General features: G+C 33.7%; 1 protein-coding gene across 5 annotated transcripts in view; it reads left to right on the top strand.

The window, feature by feature from the left end:
* Positions 1–24,204, top strand: part of LOC110451206 (multiple epidermal growth factor-like domains protein 10) — a 43,584-nt gene that overhangs the window by 12,640 nt on the left and 6,740 nt on the right. For 3 of the 5 annotated variants that reach the window (XM_021499103.1, XM_021499113.1, XM_021499093.1), the window contains exons 3-13: positions 6,534–6,779; positions 7,619–7,717; positions 9,659–9,754; positions 14,128–14,223; positions 20,818–20,970; positions 21,297–21,389; positions 21,627–21,722; positions 22,088–22,183; positions 22,601–22,693; positions 23,085–23,180; positions 23,802–23,897. In XM_021499103.1, coding sequence (XP_021354778.1) covers positions 6,534–6,779; positions 7,619–7,717; positions 9,659–9,754; positions 14,128–14,223; positions 20,818–20,970; positions 21,297–21,389; positions 21,627–21,722; positions 22,088–22,183; positions 22,601–22,693; positions 23,085–23,180; positions 23,802–23,897 — 1,260 coding nt within the window. The remainder of the gene's footprint in view (positions 1–6,533; positions 6,780–7,618; positions 7,718–9,658; positions 9,755–14,127; positions 14,224–20,817; positions 20,971–21,296; positions 21,390–21,626; positions 21,723–22,087; positions 22,184–22,600; positions 22,694–23,084; positions 23,181–23,801; positions 23,898–24,204) is intronic. The other 2 variants (XM_021499131.1, XM_021499121.1) reach the window with 2 other exon arrangements.

Genomic DNA, 24,204 nt, shown 5'->3' with positions numbered 1-24,204 from the left:
TTGGAAATCATAGATAATTTTTCACTAGTAGATATTTTTAGAGAACAAAATGAAGACTTAAGAAGATACACATGGAGGAAAAGTAGCCCACTTAAACAAGCTCGCTTAGACTTTTTTTTAATATCTGAAAACTTTATTTCTAGTACTGAAAAATCCAAAATAGAATTTGGTTATAGATCTGACCATTCTTTCCCTACAATATCTTTGAAACTTAATGAATTTATACCTGGTAAAGGAGTATGGAAATTCAAAAATAGTCTCTTACAGGAACTAGAGTACTTAAATATGGTTAAAACTTGTATCAGTGAGACAAAAGCGCAATACTGTCCTCCAGTTTATAATTTAAATAATTTAAATAACATTTCAGATGCTGTGATTGAGTTTATGATAGACGATTAATTATTTCTGGAAACATTACTTTTTCAAATTAGAGGTAAAAGTATATCTTATTCATCCTTTAGGAAAAAACAACAAAATGTTAGGGAAGACAATCTTAAGAAGACAATTCAGGCAATTGAAGAACAAGATGAAATAGATATTGTTGATTTAGAAGTAAAAAAAAAAAGAATTAAAGGAAATTAGGGAACATAAAATTAAAGGTAGTATAGTGAGATCTCGTACTAAATGGATAGAAGGGGGGAGAAGCCTACAAGCTATTTTTTCAGTCTGGAAAGTAGAATTTTTACCTCTAAAGTTATACCTAAATCACAATTAGATAATGGAAAAACAATTACAAGTCAGGCAGACATCTTGAAAGAAGTTCAGAAATTTTATGAAAAGCTGTATGATTCTGATAATAACATAGCAGATGTAAATTTAAATGAATTTTTGGAACATTATAATGTGATTAAAATTAGTAAAAATGATTCTGAAAAGTTGGATGGCCTAATCTCATTGGAAGAAGCTGGCAAAACGTTAAGACGTATAAAAAATGATAAAAGTCCAGGCATAGATGGCTTTACGGTTGAATTTTATAAGTGTTTTTGGAAATATTTAGGTAACTTTGTTGTTCGATCTATAAATTTAGGCTATAAAAAAGGAAATCTATCAATCTCACAACGTCAAGGAATTATTACATGCATTCCAAAGGGGGATAAACCTCGACATTTTATAAAAAAATTGGAGGCCTATCACACTACTAAATGTTGTTTATAAAATAGCTTCTAGTACAATAGCATACAAAATTAAAACAGTTTTGGATAAAACAATTGAAAAAGATCAGACAGGGTTTTTAGAGGGTCGTTATATAGGGGAAAACACTAGACTGATATATGATGTAATGCAATATGCAGAGGAAAATGATATTCCAGGTATGTTTCTAATGATTGATTTCGAAAAAGCTTTTGATTCGGTGTCCTGGGCATTTATTGAGAAAGTTTTATGTTTTTTTGGTTTTGGAAATAGTATAATAAACTGGGTTAAAACATTACATAATAATGCTAGTGCTGTAATTAAACAGGGAGGGAATCTGTCTTCATTTTTTCAAGTTAAAAGGGGATGTCGTCAAGAGGACCCGATTGCTCCTTATATATTTATTCTGTGTGCTGAAATTTTAGCTATAAAACTAAGAAACAATAATAAAATTAAGGGTATTAATGTTGATTAATGTCCTATACTTCTATCACAATATGCGGATGACACTGCACTTGCACTTGATAGTACAGAAAGATCACTGCAGGAAGCTATTACTGAACTTAATTTCTATGCAAGTATATCAGGATTGAAAATGAATATTTCAAAAACTCAAGTGGTCTGGATTGGCAATAAAAAATTTAGCTCAGATAAATTCCTTCCAGAACTCGACTTACAATGGGGTAGGGAAAACTTCACACTTCTTGGCATTGAATTTCACGTTAATTTACATGAGATACCTAAACTGAACTTTGATAAAAATCTAACAAAACTTAAATCACTTATCAGATCATGGAAAAGGAGAATATTAACACCAATTGGTAAAATAAACATAATAAAATCAATTTTGGTTTCACAATTTAATCATTTATTTATCTCGCTGCCAAATCCAGAGGAAAAGTTTCTTTGTAAACTGAATTCTATAATTTATGAGTTCTTGTGGAACAGTAAAGTGGATAAAGTAAAGAGAGAAGTTGTTATTCAAGACTTCATTAATGGTGGGTTAAACATGATCAACATCAAAACTTTTATAGACTCACTCAAATTAGGTTGGATTAGAAGAATATTTCAATGTACATCTAAATGGCAAGCAATTTTAAAAACATATGTTAATATAGACATGTTGGCAAATTGTGGTTCAGATTATATAAAGCTATGTGAAAAAAAATGTAAAAACAAGTTCTGGACTGATGTTTTGAAAGCTTGTAAAAACTTGTATCATGCAAATGAAATTAATATTAACAAAAATGAGGTATACTTGAAGACCCCCTTATGGTATAATGACAAAATTATTATTGATAGAAGGTCAATTTTCATTAAGGATTGGTATAAAAAAGGAGTTATTAATATAAATGACCTGATTAAAGACTATAATTCTGGTTCCTTTTATACAGTTCAAGAATTCACTCAAACTTATCAAATACAGACTAATTTTCTCCAATATCACAGTGTTCTTTCTGCAGTAAAACATTTCAACTCTAATCCAGATTTTCCTAAATTAAGACTGTTATGTCCTTTTATTCCTACACACTTAGAACCATTCTTTAAAAAGTCTAAAGGTTCCAAACATTTTTATAGTATCCTGGTAAAAAATAACATTGTTCCATCAGGACAGAAGAAATGGAATAGAGTCTTTGATTTTAGTAACTTTTCTTGGCATCAGATTTTTAAGCTTCCCTTTGCTATAACTACTAATACAAAATTTCAGTGGTTTCAGTATAGAATAAATCACCATATTCTGACAACAAATTCTTTCCTTTTTAAAACTCGAATAGTTGTATCTCCTATGTGTACACTTTGCAATTCTGAGATTGAAACTATTACCCATATTTTATGGGAATGTCAAGAGACTCAGAATCTTCTTATTAGTTTTGAAACTCTTTTGGATGCACTCATTATTCCTTTTGATTTTAATAAAGAATCTTATTTATTTGGATTTCTTACACAAAATGTTAATGGTAGAATTGATAATGAGATACTCATTATAATTAAACAATATGTATATAAAATGCGTTGTCTTCATAGCTCCTTAAATATAAATGCATTGGTTAACACAATAAAAGACTACCATAATATACAAAGATTTATAGCAAATAGCAAAGGAGAAACTTATAGAGAGAAGTTTGAAAAGGAATGGAAAAAATGGGAAAAACTTCTTGTTTTGTAAAAATAATATTCTGATAGCTGTCTCCTGGGCTTTGGAAATGAATTATAAAATCAATAATTTTCTTCTATTACACTTATCCATACATTCATAAGCTTGAGCTCAAAAATATAATAGTCCATCCCCACCCTCTCTCTCTCTCTCTCTCTCTCTCTCGCTCTCTCTATTCTCTCTCTCTCTCTCTGAACTGATTCATGTAATTTTAGTTTACAGTTTTTAGTAGCTTTTCATTTTTTTTTGCATTTCTATGATTCTATGATTCCTTACTTGTTTGTGTTTGTATGTAAGAGTGTGTGTATGGGTGGGTGTGAGTAAGGGCGATTATGTATGTGTTAATGTTGTGATGCAACTTATAATATATGAAATCATTTCATCATACATGAATGGAGGATGATGATGTTGATGATGTTGATAATGAATGATGATGATGATGATGGATGTTGATGATGATGATGATGCTGATGATGAATGATGATGATGGAGGTAATAACATCAAAATGTATGTTAGATGATGGTGATGACGATGATGATGATGTTGATGATGTTGATGATGAATGATGATGATGAGGATGGATGTTGATGATGATGATGATGATGATTATGATGATGATGTTGATGATGATGATGATGTTGATAATAAATGATGATGATGAGGATGGATGTTGATGATGATGATGATGCTGATGATGAATGATGATAATGATGATGATGGAGGTAATAACATCAAAATGTATGTGAGATGATGGTGATGATGATGATGATGATGATGATGATGTTGATGATGTTGAATGATGATGATGATGGAGGTAATAACATCACAATGTATGTGAGATGATGATGATGATGATGATGATGATGATGATGATGATGATGATGATGATGATGATGATGATGATGATGATGATGATGATGAAGGTTATAACATCACAATGTATGTGAGATGATGATGATGTTGATGATGTTGATAATGAATGATGATGATGATGATGGATGTTGATGATGATGATGATGCTGATGATGATGATGGAGGTAATAACATCAANATATGAGGTAAGAAAGATGATGATGATGATGATGATGATGATGATGATGATGATGATTGAGGTAATGGCATCACAATGTTGGTGAGTGAGTGGACGTTTATGTTGTTGTTGTTTTATATATCAATAAAACTTGTGAAAAAAAATAAAAAAAAATAAAAAAAAAGAAATAGAATCCACCCTGATATGAGGTAAGAATGATGATGATGATGATGATGATGATGATGATGATGATGATGATTGAGGTAATGGCATCACAATGTTGGTGAGTGAGTGGACGTTTATGTTGTTGTTGTTTTATATATCAATAAAACTTGTGAAAAAAATAAAAAAATAAAAAAAAAGAAATAGAATCCACCCTGATATGAGGTAAGATTAGGTTATTCAAAACCTCGGGATAAAATATTGAGCAAAAAAACCTAAGCAAAGCCTCGGGTCTCCTGCTCAATATTGTATCCCTTGGGTTTTGAATTACCTTATCCATACCTCACATCAGGGATGGATTCTATACTTCTCTTATCATGAACAGGTGTATCCGCACTTTTGGCGGTGTGAGATTTCATTGTCTTATCCTAGGGTTGAGACGGGGGTTTTCCCCTATTCAGAACAATGGTATGACGTCACTTCAATAATACCATGACGCCACGTCAACAATTCATCAACGTCACGTCAACCCTGAATTTAGCCTGTGACGTTAACATTACATTTTGTATATGATACGCAATGGGTGAACACTGAACAGGGTAAGAAAAAAAGAATCATTCACCCCTTTGTGGGTGAAATAGGTGAATCTCAACCCTCGGGAAAAGGATCTTAAGTTGCCAAACACTCGGCAAAGCCTCGTGCTTGTTAATTTAAGAATATTTCCCCTCGGGGGTGAGAGATTATATTAGTCCCATGTAGACACTCGTGTGAGATAACTGTCCTACAAAATGCACTCGGTAACTCGAGTTCAGGAACTACATGTTCAACAAAAATTGTAATCATGTCTTTGAAAATTATAAAAGCAAAGTTTGGGTTCAAAATGTTTAATAACATATCGGTTGAAAATGAATTGTGACGTCATTAATTTTTCATTTTGGTCAGTTGATGGATGTGTACAGCTTTAACACTGTCGGCAACTGACATCAGATTAGTTCGTGGAAATGAACAATTATATGTATAAACCAAGCTTGCTTGAAAAGTGTTGCCTACTGCTTTGAATTTAACCTACATGTATTTCTTGATATATTTATTTGTCCTTGCTCTTTGTACATAGCGGTCTATATTCATGGTTGAATTGTTCGCTATCAAATCGCGGGAAACCTGAAACGGAATAGAAAGGAGGCAATCATTTTGTAGGATATGAAACTCTACTTTTGGATGTGTAAGGTGGGCTCAGAATCAACGCAAGCCACGGTTCTGAACCTAATTCTTTAAGTTCTTTTCCCCATATCCGTAAAACCATTGTATGAGTGACAGACGCTGCAGAAGACATGGCGTTCTTATTGGAAATCTTGTATACGATAAAAATACCATGTTTTGAAGTATTCACGAAACTTAATGAACTATGTATGAGCTTTTTTCCAACGCATTGGAATATGTGGGAATTCCTTGAACTAGTTAACGTATCTTCGTAACGACTTTTCAAAGGAAACACATTTCTTTGTTCTTAGATTATGATAGCCGATTTGCACAGTAAAGTACCTGTTGGTTATAATGTTATCGGTGTAATCTATAAATGGTAGATAGGTAGTTTAAGGGAGATTATATCTCATCATTTACTGGTTACCTTCCTTTGCTTTGTGGACTAATTACCTTCTACATATTTTCTTCATCGCAAACTCTCCATAATTGTAATGCATTGAAGCATATATGGAGAGGGCATATACATGCTTTGCCTATTGGCTACCTGTTTCTTTTATCTAATGTATCAATATAACAATAACACGTCATTGTTCCTCGTTATAGATAATTTCCAATTAAGATTCGCCGGGTATCAACTCTACTTGGTAAGTAGGTAGTTAAAGGGAGATTATACACTATCATTGGCTTGTTACCTTACTTGCTTTGTGGACTTACTACATTATATGCATTTACTTCTAATATTGCAAACTCAACATGATAGTAATGTATAATCATGTTTTGCCTTTTGGCTTTCTTTTTCTTTTATTCATTGCATCAATATAACAATAACACATCATTGTTCTTCGTTATAGATAAATTCCAAAAACGTTTCGCCGGGTATCAGCTCTACTTGTCTAACACCACCGAGAGCCCTACACAAGGTGTCCTTTGTTTTGAGGACAAGAGTGCTACCGAAGCTCAGGTACAGTTGTTGGTGACACATCAGTGCCCGTATGTAGCTCGGTACGTGACCGTCTACAACTATAGAAACAACCCCAAACGGTACAGTTGGTATGATGATTATGCCGTTATCGAGTTATGTGAGGTGCAGGTATTTGGTGAGTATTTTACCTTTGATAATTCATGTATCTTGAGTTATCATGTCTCATATTTCTAATTGTTTAATTACATTTCAATACGACAAAAGGCAGCGGACTACCTACATGTATACCTGTGAAAATAAACCAATATACCCTCATGTCTAAATAAATTAAATAAGCAAATGTTTACATGTATCATGGGCATTGATATTTTATCTAATTTTCTATAGTAATGATAATAAACTGACATCAGTTATTATCACACCTGACAATGATTGCATGAATAATAGAACCAAATCATCTCTCAGGAACTTCATTGTTAAACTTGAAATATATTCTGGTCCAAATGTAATTTTAACAAATAGGTTCTGATCCAAACGAAGAAAGAACACAACAAAGACATATGTAGTCGAAAGATATTCCATATATATATCCAAACATTGTAATCAGTACTGTTATGTTCCATTTAAAAGATATTTACAAAAAAAAATATATACTTTCTAGACCTTTCGCTCGCTTGTTTACCGACCCTCTAATATTCAGCATATTATGATATACAGTGTCCAAACTGCAAAACAACTAAGGCTATATGAAATATTGTAACATGTATACGATTTAGATTGTTGGGCCAACCGATACTTGAAGTATATGCGATGTTTATTTGGGTTAATATCATACCTGACTCTGGACATTTATAAGATCTAGATTGTTGGGCCAACCGATAATTGAAGTATATGTGATGTTTATCTGGGGTCTTACCCAGATACAAAATTTTCATTCTTATTCAGTGTAGATGTTATTGATGTTCTAAAATCTAACGAAATTATTTGTGTATTTTCATTGTGTCATTCGAACAGGATGTCAAGTAGGGCAGTACGGTAATGGTGACTGTAACAGCCAGTGCTCCGGAAACTGTTATGGTGGTAACTGTAACTCCACAACCGGTTCCTGCTTTTGTAAGTTTCTAGTACACACACACATTAAAACAGCACTGAACCTATCTTAATAACATCATCGAACAATAATTGAAAAATCAAAACTACGTAATGTTGTAAGAAGTACAATGTACTAACAATTGCTTAGTTAACATGTCACAAATGATTCGTGAACAAAAAAAATCTTCTGAAAGAAATCTATACATATGCGTCCTGTGGACCTATAAACTAAATAGCACGATATTCGACCTTGAAGGCTTCACTCTATGTGAGAGATTATGCATGATTAAGTGAAGATACGTTTTTACTATTTTAAGTTGGACCCTACATGGAGCTTCTTTGACCATAACCGATAAATATCGAAGCCTGACTATGTTTCTAGATACGTCTAAAGATAACATAACCCACTTTTTCTTTTATATTGCTCGTTCTGTTTTATTGGTCGCACACTGACAATACAATTTAGGAAAATAAAGTCTGCGGACTGCCTGTCCTGGTAGGTTGGCCGGGGGCTACCTGCTACATAAGATGTAAACTATTTTTGGATTTGAAAGTATGTCCACATTTGTTAATAGCTTTGATGAAAACAGTTCGTCTCATTGCTCGTTTCATCAGATAGATTGTAGAGCGTCGGTCGTCCGTCCGTCCGTCCGCGTCAACGTTTTACTTGAAACAACTTACTCTCCATAACCAAGAGGCCTAGGGTGATTTTGCCGGTAGCATGCGGGGATGACGGACTACCAAGTTTGTTTAAATGAATGACCTTTGGCCATTTTCAATGTCACAGGGGTCAAATATGTTAAAATATTTTCACAACTTCTTCTGAATAACCAGAAGGCACAGGATAAGAATGTTTTGCTGATAACATGCTGGTTTGAAGGGCTACCAAGTTTGTTCAAAGCAATGACCGTGACTTATATTAAAGGTCACATTGGTCAATTATCTTTGAAAATATTTAAACTTTTTTTTTTAATAACCAAAAGGCCAAGGGTAAGGATATTAGGCCAGTAACATGCTGACATGAAGGGTCACCTAATTTGTTAAACATTCAAAGGACATCTTTTGAATAACGATAAGTCCCAGAATGTTGATATATCGCCAGTACCATGCTTGAATGGTCACAGGGTTCAGTTATCTTTAGCATGTTTTCAAACGACTTCTTATAATTAACCAAAAGGCCAAGGGTGATGATGTTTGGGCAGTGACATAATGGCAAAAAGGTATACCAACTTTGTTCAAAGGAATGACCCTGACCTATATTCAAGGTCACAGGGGTAAAATATGTAGACAAAACTATAAAACATTTCTTCTGAATAACTATAAAGGCTCAGTGTGATGTAATTGATGTTATTTGGCAGGTAATATGATTGGATGAAGGGCTACTTGTTTTATTCAAATACATGAACTTGACTTATATTCCAGGTCACAGTGGTCAAATATATTTTAAACCTTTAATCGACATCTTCTAAATAATTTTAAGGACTAGAATGTTGGTATTTGGCCAGTATCATGCTTTGATGGAGGACTACAATGTCTTAAAAATAAAATAACCTTGATCTATATGTCAATGTCATAGGGGTCAAATGTGTTTTAAACCTTTAAATATCTTCTTCTTAATAACCAAATGCTAAAAATGTTGATGTTTGGAAAGTAATATGATTGGATGAAGGGCTATTAAGATTTGTTAATTTCAATCAACTTGACCCACTTTCAAAGTTACAGGGGTTAAATGTGTTTAAATCTTTGAAAAGATTCTTTTTAATGATTTATAGTCATAAATACTGAAAGTTTGCATGTAACTTTATTTTTAAGGTTACAGATTTGAGATTAATACCAGCTGATAGACGCAGGCCCATAGAGGTTCTTGTTTAGAAGAGGGGATTACGTTCTTAACACAACAATAATTAAAATCACAGTTAACATAGTTAGGCTCTGGTAACATGAACATTCTTTTCATTTCAGACTGTTTTCCAGGAAAGTATGGCGATTACTGTAACAACGATTGCTCCACGAAGTGTACAGACATTACTTGTGAGAAGGACACCGGATATTGTTCTGGTAGGAATAATATATACATACGTTGTATATAATAAGTTGTATTAAGTTAAAAGCATTTAATATGAAATGAGGTAATATATGTTTTATAAGTATAAAAGACAGACACAATGTACGAACAAAGAGGATTACGCATATCATTAACATGCATATGCATGTACTTACTCCTAATGACACTATGATCGCTAGTAACTAACTGACTGACCATTCAGCTGTATAGTGTATCAGTATAAATCATTAAACTTTTATTTTACTTTGATTATATGTATATGGCCCGGGTGATTGCATGAATAATAGAACCAAATCCTCTCTCAGGAACTTCATTGTTAAACTTGAAATATATTCTGGTCCAAATGTTATTTTAACAAATAAGTTCTGATCCAAACGAAGAAAGAACACAAGAAAGACATACGTAGTCGAAAGATATTCCATATATATATCCAAACATTGTAATCAGTACTGTTATATTCCATTTGAAAGATATCTAAAAAAATATATATATATACTTTCTAGACCTTTCGCTCGCTTGTTTACCGACCCTCTAATATTCAGCATATTATGATATACAGTGTCCAAACTGCAAAACAACTAAGGCTATATGAAATATTGTAACATCTTGCAAGAAATTGTTCCCTTGCTCAAGCATGGCTTTTGTGTTCAAATACGTTTAATTGGCTTGAATATGTTACAAGGTTAAATAGTTTGGTGTTAACAATTATTCACCACTGAAAAAAGGCTTAGGTATCGAACTTGCGATCTCCGGAAACTGATTGAAATCGTAAAATATCCGCATTTACACCGTCGTGGCCCACTCTTAATAAAATGTCTGATGTGGCAATGGTCAACAGCACGAATATCCCGACATGACTACAGCACGAATAATTGCGATTTGATGAGATGAATACCTTGTTTGCAGTGTAAACGAATTACCAATTCTTTTTCTATAAGACACAATTACGACAGGTAGTTTATACCGTAATCTATTTTCATCAAAACCATGATATATTGTATAACAAGCTCTAGTGTTGTTAAAATATCTTTTTCATTCAGATTGTTTTTTATGGAAAGTAAGATGGTTACTGTAGCAACGATTGCTCCATAAATTGTTAAGACAGCATTTGAGAGAAGGTCACAGGATATTGTTCTGGTATGACCAATATACATGTATAAGGCCGAACTGCATTAGGGTCGAATGCATTCATATGGAATGAGGAATCATATATGTGTTTATGTACAATATATTTTTATATGAGTTCAATTTACGAACAAAGAGGGATATACATCTGTATGTTGGGGATATACATGTACATAAGTATGTGGATATACATATGTATTTGTTCTATAGATACACCATTCAAATACATAAGTACCAACTTGTCAAGACTATGTTAGATAGGGAAAAATGGGACGGAGTGGGGTATATCTACATGTGAACAGACATCTGACAATGTTTTGGTAGTTATAACCTCTCTGTGTACATAAAGTTATTGTTTTTGTGTTGAACTCGCTAAATTGTTACGTGAGACTCTTCAACTCACCTGGTTAATTATTTTTCTTTTGGGAAAGTATTCCTGGTAAACAAAAGGTGACATGTGAAGTACCAACTGTTCTTCGAATTGTATAACATGTGAACAGACATCTGCACAATGGTTTGGTTAGTAAAACTTTACTGTGTAGTTTGAATGTCTATAGTAAACGCAACAAAATCTTAAGAAAAATTATGGGATAAAGTCATATTGTTTAATCAGAAAAATCTTAAACGTTCCATCTAGGAAATCAAAACAAGCATTTTGAAACCACACAATTATAGCAATTTCACGTTCATAAAAGGAGAATGAAGTAAGTGACAATAGAATCACAAGGCAAAATAATGAGCTTACTATGGTGTGTTCGTGATTGCTATGGACCACAAATATAAATACAACGAATATTTTTACAACTCGAAAGAATATACACAACAAAAATGTGAAAATGTATTTCAATCAAAAATGTACGTGTATAATATGATCATGTAACAAAAACGAAGAATCGTATGCAAAAGAATTTAATACTGAAAATGTTGTTGATTCTTCTTATGTATAGATTGAAAGAACTTCAGTCTACCACATCTAAGAAAAGTTTCATCGCATTCAGGGTTACATACAAATCGATCGGTAACTCCAAGCCGGCAGAAACCACAAAGTCTGTTTTGCATTTTGTTGAACGGGGTATACACAAAAGTGTGCACACACGATATAATTTGAAAGTTCCAAACAACTAATGGAAGTACGCACGAATATTTCATGTTATACAGTAGTTTTTTCTCAATTTGTAACGCTTAATTTTAAACTCGTGATAATCGAAGCAAGTTATTAAATTCTGATTTAGTGCGACACGTTAACACTATGTGGAAGAAGGTAGTATGTTATAAAGAAACAACTTTGAAGGAAATAGGTTCAAGAATGAACATAAAATTGTCGTGTTCATCTGACTCGCTGAGTGGTATTATACGGCTATTCCAATGAATTATCTGATCATAGAATGCAAGAAAAGCTTCGATAATGCCTTGGTTGAGGAACTAGCAGAAACCAGTGTTCAAAATGTATTTATAAGGATTCTTTTGAAGTTTCGGAACCAATTACACACAAGGCAGGTCACTATTATCATCGTTTATTGTAGTCAGAAGGATTATAATGCAGACAAAATATATGTAGCTAGTATTATGTCGTTCAAAACAATGGACATACATGAGTTTAGTTAATTGGTTATAAGCAAGTTTAGTTTCCTTTGCGAAAAACGTGTATGTAAAAGAACTTATGACATTGATAATTGTTCATGAAATGTTTTGTCTGTCGACACAACCATGTTCTTGTGGTGTTTGATTCAGACACAAAAACTATATACTTGTGTTTGGCTTTGGGTATGGATATCAAGACACAATATTAAGTTTAACTTATAGACCTCATAGATTTGACCCACTTTGATTTTTTTTATCCAAACCATCATTAATTTTTTGTCTTCTTTTGAAGCCATCATTGTATTAGAATTCATGTGCGAATTGATGCTTGATGTTTCTCGATACGTTCGACTTTTCATGAATAGCACGATTTACATTTAAAATAATATTTGCGTGCACAGGTGGTCTATATTTGTATGGAGATACAGAGCATGCTGAAGGCGGAATTATTCTTTGGTCATCTAAATCCAGCTGTTGTACAATTTTCTTGGATTTACTAGGACAGAAACAGTGAATTCAGAATAACTAAAAGAAATAATGTTTAAAGTAAAAGATGCCGTGCCAGCTGTTCCAATAGTGAAGGTAGATTAATTAAAAAAAACACTTATGTGTTAGTAGTTTAGTCACGGATGTCCATTCGTTGATTGAATACCTGGTTTATAAAGAATCTTTCTAATCTATTATTTATTGCATAAATCCCCCCTGTTTATGTAAATGCATACCTTCACTTCTAACTCGAACAGCAACCACAGTAATGGACGCACAGCATCTAGTTTCAAGTATCTATGATTGTTTTTTAACTCTGAATTTACTTTCAAAAAGTAGCTAGGATAGAATGCAAATGTCAATGAAGAGGTGTACGTCCTTTATCGTTTATATAAGAAATATTAGCAGCGTATTCAAGACAGAGCGTTAACACATAAACTCCTTTCTCATATTGAAGGGAATTTGCAATGGATCGCAAACACTTTCAGTATGTGATCCGTGTTTTTATGGGAGTAACTGTAACCAGAAATGTTTCGGAAACTGTAAAGACAAAACTTGTGTACAAGGGAGTAAGTTGTGCAGAAGTATTATTTGTTGATATTTTTTATCATTATATACATTTTTTATCAGGTTTAAAGTAACCGTAACTATAATTTAATGACAATTATCATATCATTGTAATCAAAAAAGAACCCCGAATGTTTCAGATGATAAAAAGTAAAGTGAGTGTATATTTGAATGACGTATTGTGAAACCGGTTTGATGTATTTCATGGAGCTATTGTGCATTCTGCTGGAAACAAATTATAGAAATAAGCAATTAAACAGTAAACATGTCATGAACACATTATTTTTGAAATATCATAGAGAGCAACCCCTGTTCCACTGGCTGTGCCAATCCCACCTGCAACAAATCATTTGGAAATTGTAGTCGTACGTATGCTATGATTCCGGATATTTTTAACTTTTTTTTGTGTTATTTTGTGTTACAATCTGTAGTAACTATTTCAATCTGGTACTGGCATTTTCCCTTGAACATATACACAATATAATAATAATACTGTGTGTATTTGAATCAAATTGATAACTCGCATGATAATGACAATACTATGTTTTCAACAAGCTAGTGACAAAATAGCCGGATACGTTCTTACAACGCATCATTTTTGTTTAAGGATGTAATGCAGGATTCCGTGGCAACAAGTGTGATCAGAGTTGTCCTGCTAACTGTGAAGACCAACTGTGTATACAGAACTCTGGAGACTGTACAGGTACATGTAAAACAAATATTTGTTCAATTTTTTTTCACATTTTACGCTGTTCTACTACCTTGACTTATAAATTGTTTATATCTGCTAAGCCTGATGGAGTGTCACGCATTATTATTCATTCTCGTGTAACAGCAGTCATGTGGTTTCTACCGTATTCCATGCAACTTTTTACAGTTTTCATTGTGATTTAGTGATATTTTTCTTCAATGTATATGCATAGATCACTATGAAATAGTTCGGACGAAGTTTACTGCACAAATTAATATATTCTTCCCTCCAGTTTTAATCATGAAACATATATTACAAGGGGGTTGCTCGGAAATGTCAATACCTGCGAGTACCGTCAATGTAGACTTAGACCGTTCTTGCAATGTTTGAATTTGCCTCATTATTTAGAATGATATCGCACGTGTTTTCACATTTTGGTCTTTATACAGATTCCCAATTAAAAAATATGTGTGTTTAAGGTACACTTGGACCCAAATAATTTCAAAAAACACATAAGAATTAAAATATATTAATACACCAACCCACAACATATCTTGGTCTTTACGGAATGGTTCTTCACTGACAACGTATATTTGAATATCTTCATTTTATATTGAAATATCTAGATAGCTATCGACATCATAAGTTGTAGATTCTACATAGTTTATTTTAGTACGTACACTTTTAGTGTTGAAATGCATTAGATTCAGGGAGTGATAAGCGGGCGTATCTGTTGAGTTTGGACCAGAGTTGGGATGTATATCTCCAGGTAAAAGTAAATGAAGTGTGGAGTACTTAATATTTATTTTATGGATATAAGGAAAACACGTAAGTGTAATTTTGAAGTAATAACTAGCAAGAACCTTTAATAATTTCAATGAAAAAAGACCTATGAAGCCCTCCACGAATCAACATTATTATCCATCATGGCGGATCAAAAACATACATATTTACAAATTAGAGAGAAACTTCCACAAGTTGAGCACGCTATAAATGGGCAGTACATATGTATGATTTGGGAGATGTAAAATTCAATGAAGATAGAGGACATAGGAAATCATAATAACGATCATAGAAGGGAGGGTGAAACAATGGTCACAAGTATGTGGTGATTATATAGCATAGATTACAAAAATGTTACTTAAGGATCATGCATGTATAAAAGATATATTAGCGCACACATTTATGCATACATACATACAGATTGTACACATGTATATAATTATTACATACGAAATATTAGCACACACATGCATACATACACACAATGTATATACACGCACGTATATATATGTACGCACACATATATATGTAGACATATGCATGAAAAGAACCATTACACACCAGCATACACATGTACATATGCAAACATAAATGTATAGAAATAAGCAATAATGCATACATCCTAATATACACATACACACACAGGTAGTTGATTAATCTATACAAATTGATTAACACATGTATGTAGCTAGATAGGGCGCTATATCAAATGTTGTATAATTTTGTATTTATGTATGGGTCAAAGAAGTAATATAGATGGTAAAATCCCATACAACACTTGATCCTAATAGAGGTATGTCCGTAGGATACGAATTACTTAAAATATTATATGGGGCAAAGAAGTAAATCCAACAGTGTGGACAAGTTTAGGTTGTCAATTTTTCGGAGCGATCCGCTCCTTTTTCAAGACACAGTGAAACAGAACAGTTACATGTACATATACATCATATTACAAGAAGATATAACTGATATACTATAATTGAAAATATCGCTATTATATAAAACCAATAGTCCCCTCGGCTAAAGACAGCCGAAGGCAGCAATTAGGCTGAGAGTATCGCGGACAAGGAACGATGATTTAGAGGACCTATTCTTGCGCAAGATACACTATCACATAAAGTGAGTCAACGAGAGATATCAAAAACGTGATAAATGTGAAAAATCTCAATTTGCTACACTGAGTCGCCTCGTTTGGTTTGCATGAATAATGCATGTGCCTCTTTTGGTTTGCAGGAATAATGCATGTAATTATCAAATAAGTGAGTGCAGGAGGAATAAGTAGAAGAAATGGCTAAGATATTGTATAAATCTGCAAAATTAATCTGACAACGGCTGTTGGTCACATACACTGACATGAAGCAGCAGGCAGGCGAGATAGCAGACCAACTGTGCAGTAATGCATCATTAGGTCAAATGCCCCTGAAAGGAAAACGAGCGGATGGCAACCGCCTAACGTTCGTTCATACCTCGAGGGTAGCGGGTTTGTAGATTGGTGATCTAAAACCGTTCTCTAGTGCGTCGTCTCGTTTCATCCCATGTAGGGCAATGATCTATGACAACAACCTGCATGTCTTTCCAACTTTGGCAAGGCATATTCAAATGCCTAGCCACAGGGAAGTCTGGTCTGCTGCTTCATGTCAGTGTATGTGACCAACAGCCGTTGTCAGATTAATTTTGCAGATTTATACAGTATCTTAGCCATTTCATCTACTTATTCCTCCTGCACTGACTTATTTGATAATTACATGCATTATTCCTGCAAACCAAAAGAGGCACATGCATTATTCCTGCAAACCAAAAGAGGCGACTAAGTGTGGACACCCTGCTGTGACTGTTAGATCCATCGCAGAATTGAGAGGCGACTAATGAGACATTCTGTAGCAGATTGAGATTTTTCACATTTACCGGGCCAGATTTCCACATGCACATGTTCCACGTTTGTGGTATCTCTCGTTGACTCACTTTATGTGATAATGCATCTTGCGCAAGAATAGGTCCTCTACATAAGCGTTCCTTGTCCGAATTGCTCTCAGCTTAATTGCTGCCTTCGGCTGTCTTTAGCCGAGGGGACTATTGGTTTTATATAATAGCGATATTTTCAATTATAGTATATCAGTTATATCTTCTTGTAGTATGATGTATATGTACATGTAACTGTTCTGTTTCACCGTGTCTTGAAAAAGGAGCGGATCGCTCCGAAAAATTGACAACCTAAACCTGTCCACACTGTTGGAATTACTTTTTTGCCCCATATTTATTTATGTGCATACATACGCACAGGTATCTAGGTAAACAATACAAATGAATGACATATATTCATACACACATACAAACACACATGGATACATGTATAAATAATCAATACACGTTACCGTACACACACAGACGTCATTTTGTAAAGACATACACAAATGCACACATACTTCCACACGTACAGAGGTGTATACATGTACCTACAAACACTGAAATATTACATGTTTTGTATGTATAATATGTCACATATGTGAGTACGCGATCGGTTTTATGTAATGAACACGATAAATACATCGAACAGTAATTAAAGTTGATCTAATTACATTTTATATCAATAATAATGTGGGCAATATGTCATATATACTGGACATAGAATAGTAAATCTCATAATAATCGAAGTGCATGAATATGCATTCACATAGTTTTAAGCGTATCATACGTTTTGTCAGTAACTGTAACGTATATAGGGGTAAGGTATACACAGTTTTGTTCTCGATATCAAATATAGCATTATCGTAATATGATATTGAATTATGATAACATCGTAAAACCATCTTTTTATGTTATCAAAATACATAATTAACAGTTGGCCCTGACTCACGGTATAAATCAGATGTTCAGATTTTAAATTCGAATTCAATACACATATCATGTTCACACAACACCATGCATAGCATTAAAAAAGTGCAACAAACGAAAGCCATAAGTAAGGAAAATTCAGCACATTCATTTTGTATTTCACATAATGTACATATAAACGGTGAAGCGGAGGGCAGGGGAAGGGGGACGGACACAATGACACGACTTTTGAGGATTACTACAAGGTATTGTTATAGACTGTATAAAGTACAGGTATGTGACAGATACAGTCATTGCTTGATTTGGATTGATCAAGGTATTTACTGTTCGAAATATATATATATGTATATAACGTGTTATAAATTCGTATGTTAGAATTAAAGACGGTTTGCTATGAATGTTTCTATAAGAAATGGTAGCATGTCGATTTCAGGAACAGACTTTAAAATCGTCATTACACGTGGATGGTTCCAGTTACACGATTGGGAAGATAAGGACGGTGATGTGGAAACATGGTTCCGCGATGAAGATGAGATCGTCTCCTCGGGTGGAGTTCTCGACATTAACTCCGACTTGAGACAGTTGACACAGACATTAGACGTTATAAGAACTTTGGGACATTTTCTATTTTTTTGGGACAAATATTCGACCGTCTATTGTCTAGTGGGTAGCAAGTTGGTCATCCCTCTATAATTTTCCAAGCTTGTTTACGATTTCTTGCCGATAGGGGGTCAAACACTCCGTTATATAAATTTTGTCCTCCTTGAAGTGTTTTTTCAGGAAGGATGTCGCTTTGAATACCCTTTTTCAGTCATTATATCGGAAAAACCGAGAGATGACAATGACTTTTTGGTCGTGTATCCTACTAATGGTGTGGTATCTGGACATATCATTTTTTACAAGGGGAAATGTAGCTTTGTACAAATGTCAATGACTGCTTGGTAAGTATCAAATTGGTCAAGTGGCTTATCTACCGGTACATTGTGAGATTTCAATCCACCCCTCGTGTATTATCGCTGCTCATTAAGATCAAACTGGAGACACTCAATAGTTCCTCTTAACAATAATATTTCAGATGCCTGATGTTTTAACTCATTTTGAACCATGACTTGATTTATGTGAGAGTCTATAGCGGATTAAATTAATTCGTTGTCTGTCAGGGCCGTTTCAACTTGCTTGTCGATTTCCGGTTTCAACTACACGGGTAACATTTCGGTCACACTATTGGCAAATTGTGGTGCTAACAACTCAGAGAAACGCGTTAGGAATTCAGGTGTAGTACCCAATAACGACGACGATGAGCCAGAAGGTTGGGACAACAATCCCGTGGGACAGGGCGAGAATGAAGGTGAATGAGCGATCTCGGATGGAGGTGGGGTGTATATGGAGGAACGTGTATTCAGGAGTCAAGGGACTACTCATAGTGTTCCACTTACTGTCAGGAAATACTGGACTCGAGTACAGACTGGACTTCTGTTGAGACATGTTTCAACACAGTAAACAAAACTGACTGGGTATTGACTATAAAGCAAACTGTCTATAAAAAGTACACCGACACGATGAACTCGAGAGTTCTCACCTGTATTTCACATCTGTACGATAATGTATGGCAAACAGACATTGTGAATTTTAACAAAAGTACCAATTGTATGGAATTGTCACTAGAAATAAGCACACAAATGTTCATCAGCTAAAGCCTGGTCTACTCACATTATTAAAAAACATTTTAACAAATAGCTATACTAGTGAAAACGTGCACCACACACTGTTTACCGTCTTCACTGATCGGCTATTTTTCTTCCGAATCAATCGTTGATTGTTAACAGACAATTGTGCAAACCAAACGTGTAATCCGAACACAGGCCAATGTACAGGTATGACAACGCTTACGAGGAGTTGGGGTGATACGTTTCTTTTTATCAACTTCAAACTTTTAGAATTATTCTCTAAATGATATAAGGTAACTAAAGTTTGCTTTATTTAATATTACATGTGTATGTTTATTACCAATAACCAAGATGAAATTAATATATATATATATAAAAGGTCATTTGTATGTTATAAAAACACCAATTTGTCTGTATTATACATTTATGCACAATTATATGGTTGACATTTATACAGTATCTTTATTCCTGGCATATATTACGACAAAGTTAGTTCTCTATATCAATCGTAAAGATGCATCCTTATATTCACTTTGAAAATATTGCCTGTTTCTGTAAAGAGACAATATCTTTTCACATCATTATGGGTGTTGGTATCACTTATTATCATAGCATATAAGTGACTATTTGTATAATGTAAGCCTCGTCTATTTGGTCATGACTGTACCCAGACCTGGTCAGTCGGCTGTCAGAACAAGTGTGACAGAAACACGGGAGAGTGTAATGGTATACATCTAGTTATGTTCTTAGTTTTATAACCATACGGTACCAGATATCATATTGGTAAAATACTGTGCATGCTGAAGGAGGACTTATTCTTAGGTCATCTAAATCAAGCTGTTGTAGGATTTTCTTATTGTTAAAAGGATGGAAACAATGAATTCAGAATAACTGTGAGAAATAATGTTTTGAATAAAAGAATCCATGCAAGCTATTCCGGTTGTGAAGGTAGATTAGTTTAATTGTAGTCAACTTATGTGGTATATAGTGTAGTCATTGATTGCCTTCACTATATTGGATTCCTAATTGATAAAGTATTTTTCTAATCTATTTTTATTTCATTATACCTCATTGCTCAAGTAAATGCAAATCTCGCCTTCTTACTTGCATACATTTTTGTGTAGTTACGGTTGTAATGAACTCCATGTATATCTTCAAGTGTCAATAGTAATGTTTTTTACTCTGAATTTACATGCAGGGAGTAGCTCCTGACAGATTGCAATTTGTGTATGAAGGAGTGTATCTCCTTAATCGTTTATATCATAAGTATTAGCCGTGTATTACAGACAGAGCGTTAACACATAAACTCGTTCCTCCCATTGAGGTGAATGCGCAGCGGATCGCCAAGATAGACAATTCCGTAAGTGTTGTATACTTTCAGCATGCGATCCGGGATTTTATGGGAGTAGCTGTAACCAGAAATGTTCTGGAAACTGTAAAGACAAAACTTGTGTACAAGGGAGTGGGTTATGCAAAGGTATTGTTTGTTGATATTTTTATAATTATTTACATTATTCTATCAAGTTTAAAGTAACCGTAGCTATAATAAAGTGATCATTATTAAATATCATTGTAAAAAATAATAAAAAAACCCGAATGATTCAGATGATGAAAGTAATGTACGTGCATATTTGAATGACGTATTGTGAATCATGTTTGGTTGTTTGATACATACCATGGAGCTAACATGCATTCAGCTTGGAACTTATTATAGAAATAAGCAATTAAACAGTTAATATGTCATGGACACATTATTTTTGAAATATCATAGAAATAAAAAGCAGATCTTATATGTTACGACAGACTGCGAAGACGGGTTTTTTGGTCCCGAATGCAACCCCTGTTCGACTGGCTGTGTCAATCCCACCTGCAACAAATCATTTGGAAATTGTAGTCGTACGTATTCTATGATTCCAGATACTTTGCACTTTATTGTGGTTTTTTTTTTGTTACAATCTGTAGTAACTATTTCAATCTGATATTGGCATTTTCCCTTGAACATATACACAATATAATGATAATACTGTGTGTATTTGAATCAAATTGGTAACTCTCATTAAAATGATTATGATATGTTTTAACAATTGACAAAATAACCGGAGACGTTCTTACAACGCATCAGTTTTTTTGAAGGATGTAATGCAGGATTCCATGGCAATAATTGTGATCAGAGTTGTCCTGCTAACTGTGAAGACCAACTGTGTATACAGAACTCTGGAGACTGTACAGGTACATGCAAAACAAATATTTGTTTATTTAATTTTGTTTACGTTTAATTTCATTCTACTCCATTGACTTATGAATTGTTTATTTCCTGAAAGGCTCTTGGAGAGTCACGCATTAATATTCCTACTCGTGTAACAGCAGTCATGTGGTTTATTCCGTATTCCATGCAACTTTTTACAGTTTTGATTTTGATTTAATGATAATTTCGTCATTGTTTATATATAGATATAATATGCAAAGAAGGGAATTGATCGCTACGTAATAGTTCGGACAAAGTTTCTAGCAAAAATTCATATCTTTCCCCTTCATTATTAGGTTTTATAATAAAAAGAAATACAACAAGTTGGATCACCTTTTCAATTATTCAGGATGTGATCCTGGTTATCACGGCAGTGATTGTTATCAGACATGTTCGGCCAATTGTGCTAACCAAACGTGTGATCAGAACACTGGCCAATGTACAGGTATGACAACTTTTACGAGGGTGATAGGTTTATTTTTTATCAATTTCAGACTCTTAGATGCTCTGAAATATATCAGCTAACTAAATTTAGCTACATCAATAATGCAATATGTATGTTTATTAACAACAAGCGTGAATGAATTGCATGTAATACAAGGAAACGGACATACAGTGGTTATAAGATAAACTGTAACCAATTTGTCTTTAGTATACTTCCATGCACGATTCTATGGTGTGAAATATACAGTATATTTACTCTTTGCGTATTTTACGACATAATTCAATCTCTATATCGATCGTAAAAAATCATCCTTATATTTGAAAATATTGCCTATTTCTTTAAACTTGCATCTTAAGTTTGTTTAATAGTTGGAAGAACTATTACTGATTAACATAGCATATAAGTGACTATTTGTAGAATGTAAGCCTGGTCTGTTTGGTCCTGACTGTACCCAGACCTGTCCAGTCGGTTGTCAGAACAAGTGTGACAGAAACACCGGAGAGTGTAATGGTATACATTTAGTTATGTTATTAGTTTTATAGCCATACGGTACCAGAAATCATATTGGCAATATAATGTAAATGAGTAATTGGCTCTTTTTTTTAATGTTTGGTCGAGAATCAAAATCGAAAAAAAAATATTATCTGTGGGGAAGTACAAAACAATGTTGAGTTGGGTGTGGGTGTGTGGTTATACTCATTTTTATTTGCATTTGAACATTATTTAAAAATCAGCAAATACATATTTACTTATACAAATCTGAAATAGATGATCAGCGGATACCTATACTGTTATGTAATTTCTAGTCAGTTTATACATAAACAAACCTATGATTGATATGATCGGCTGATTCTAGTATCAAGAACAGTTCATGCGTTAACGTTTTTCTTTTCTTTTGTAGCCTGTGAAGTTGGAAAATACGGATTAAAATGTGATCGTATTTGTTTAAGTCAATGCCACAACGGGAAATGCAAACAAATAGATGGCCACTGTGAAGGTTGGTGAAAGTAGGCACCAATTATAATTCTGCAAATCTTAAAAACACACGAGTAAGATAAAATTGTGTTAAGTTGTTTATGCTCCAGTTTTCTTTCCTGTTCTGTAGTAATACAAACATAATGCTGCAACTTAAGACATATACATAAAAGAATTTCTTTTTTAGTCACATCATACTTATTATGTCTTTTTCGGGAGCATTCCCTTTCTAGTTTAAAACACCCCCTACCTACGGTGTGTTCATATCGCAGTTGATTTGGTACTAAAGGGATTACTCCGAATATCATGAATTCCGTGAAAGTTGTTGATTGCTGACGGACAAGTCTCAAAACGAAATTTCCACAGATGCAGGTTGATGAAACTACATGTATGTACACTACACACGTTATTGTTGTGAGGACGTGACATTATTTAGATTTGACTTTGATTTGCATAGCATTTGTCGGTGATAAAGCAGAAGACGATTTTGAGTTCGAATTATAGTTTTGTTGACGCTTCGGTATTCACTTTAACTTTTTTTTTTAATCAGCAGTGCAATCAGTAGATATTTAATTTAAAATAAAAGTACTAGAATTGAAGTTTATTAGGTGGCATTACCACAACTCTATTTTCTTCATTACAGAATGTATCCAAGGATTTCATGGCGACGACTGTTCTAAGACGTGCCAAGACAACTGTAAAAACAAGACTTGTCTTCAGGAGAATGGGCACTGTTCAGGTACTGTCAAGAATTACATAAACTATAAAGAACTCCGTTTTGATCTAGGGACCATTGTGATAATATATAACACCTGATTACATGTTATCTTTAAATGTTGAAAAGGTTAATTGTATTTGGCTTCAATCATCTATTGGTCAACATTTGAAATATAACAACATTGAACTAAAAACTGACTGTTACCTACCGATCATTTAAGTTTCCACAGAGAAATATGGTTCATTTAAGTGAAATTCAATTCCCTCCTACTAACAACCTATAATACACATTAATATTTTTCTAACCCACATCTGGTATATCGTTGTTG

This window comes from Mizuhopecten yessoensis, unplaced genomic scaffold (genome assembly GCF_002113885.1).
Source record: "Mizuhopecten yessoensis strain PY_sf001 unplaced genomic scaffold, ASM211388v2 scaffold631, whole genome shotgun sequence".
In the NCBI taxonomy this organism is placed as follows: Eukaryota; Metazoa; Mollusca; class Bivalvia; order Pectinida; family Pectinidae; genus Mizuhopecten; species Mizuhopecten yessoensis.
The sequence above is the reverse complement of the archived record's forward strand: the minus strand, read 5'-3'. Positions and strand labels throughout refer to the sequence as shown.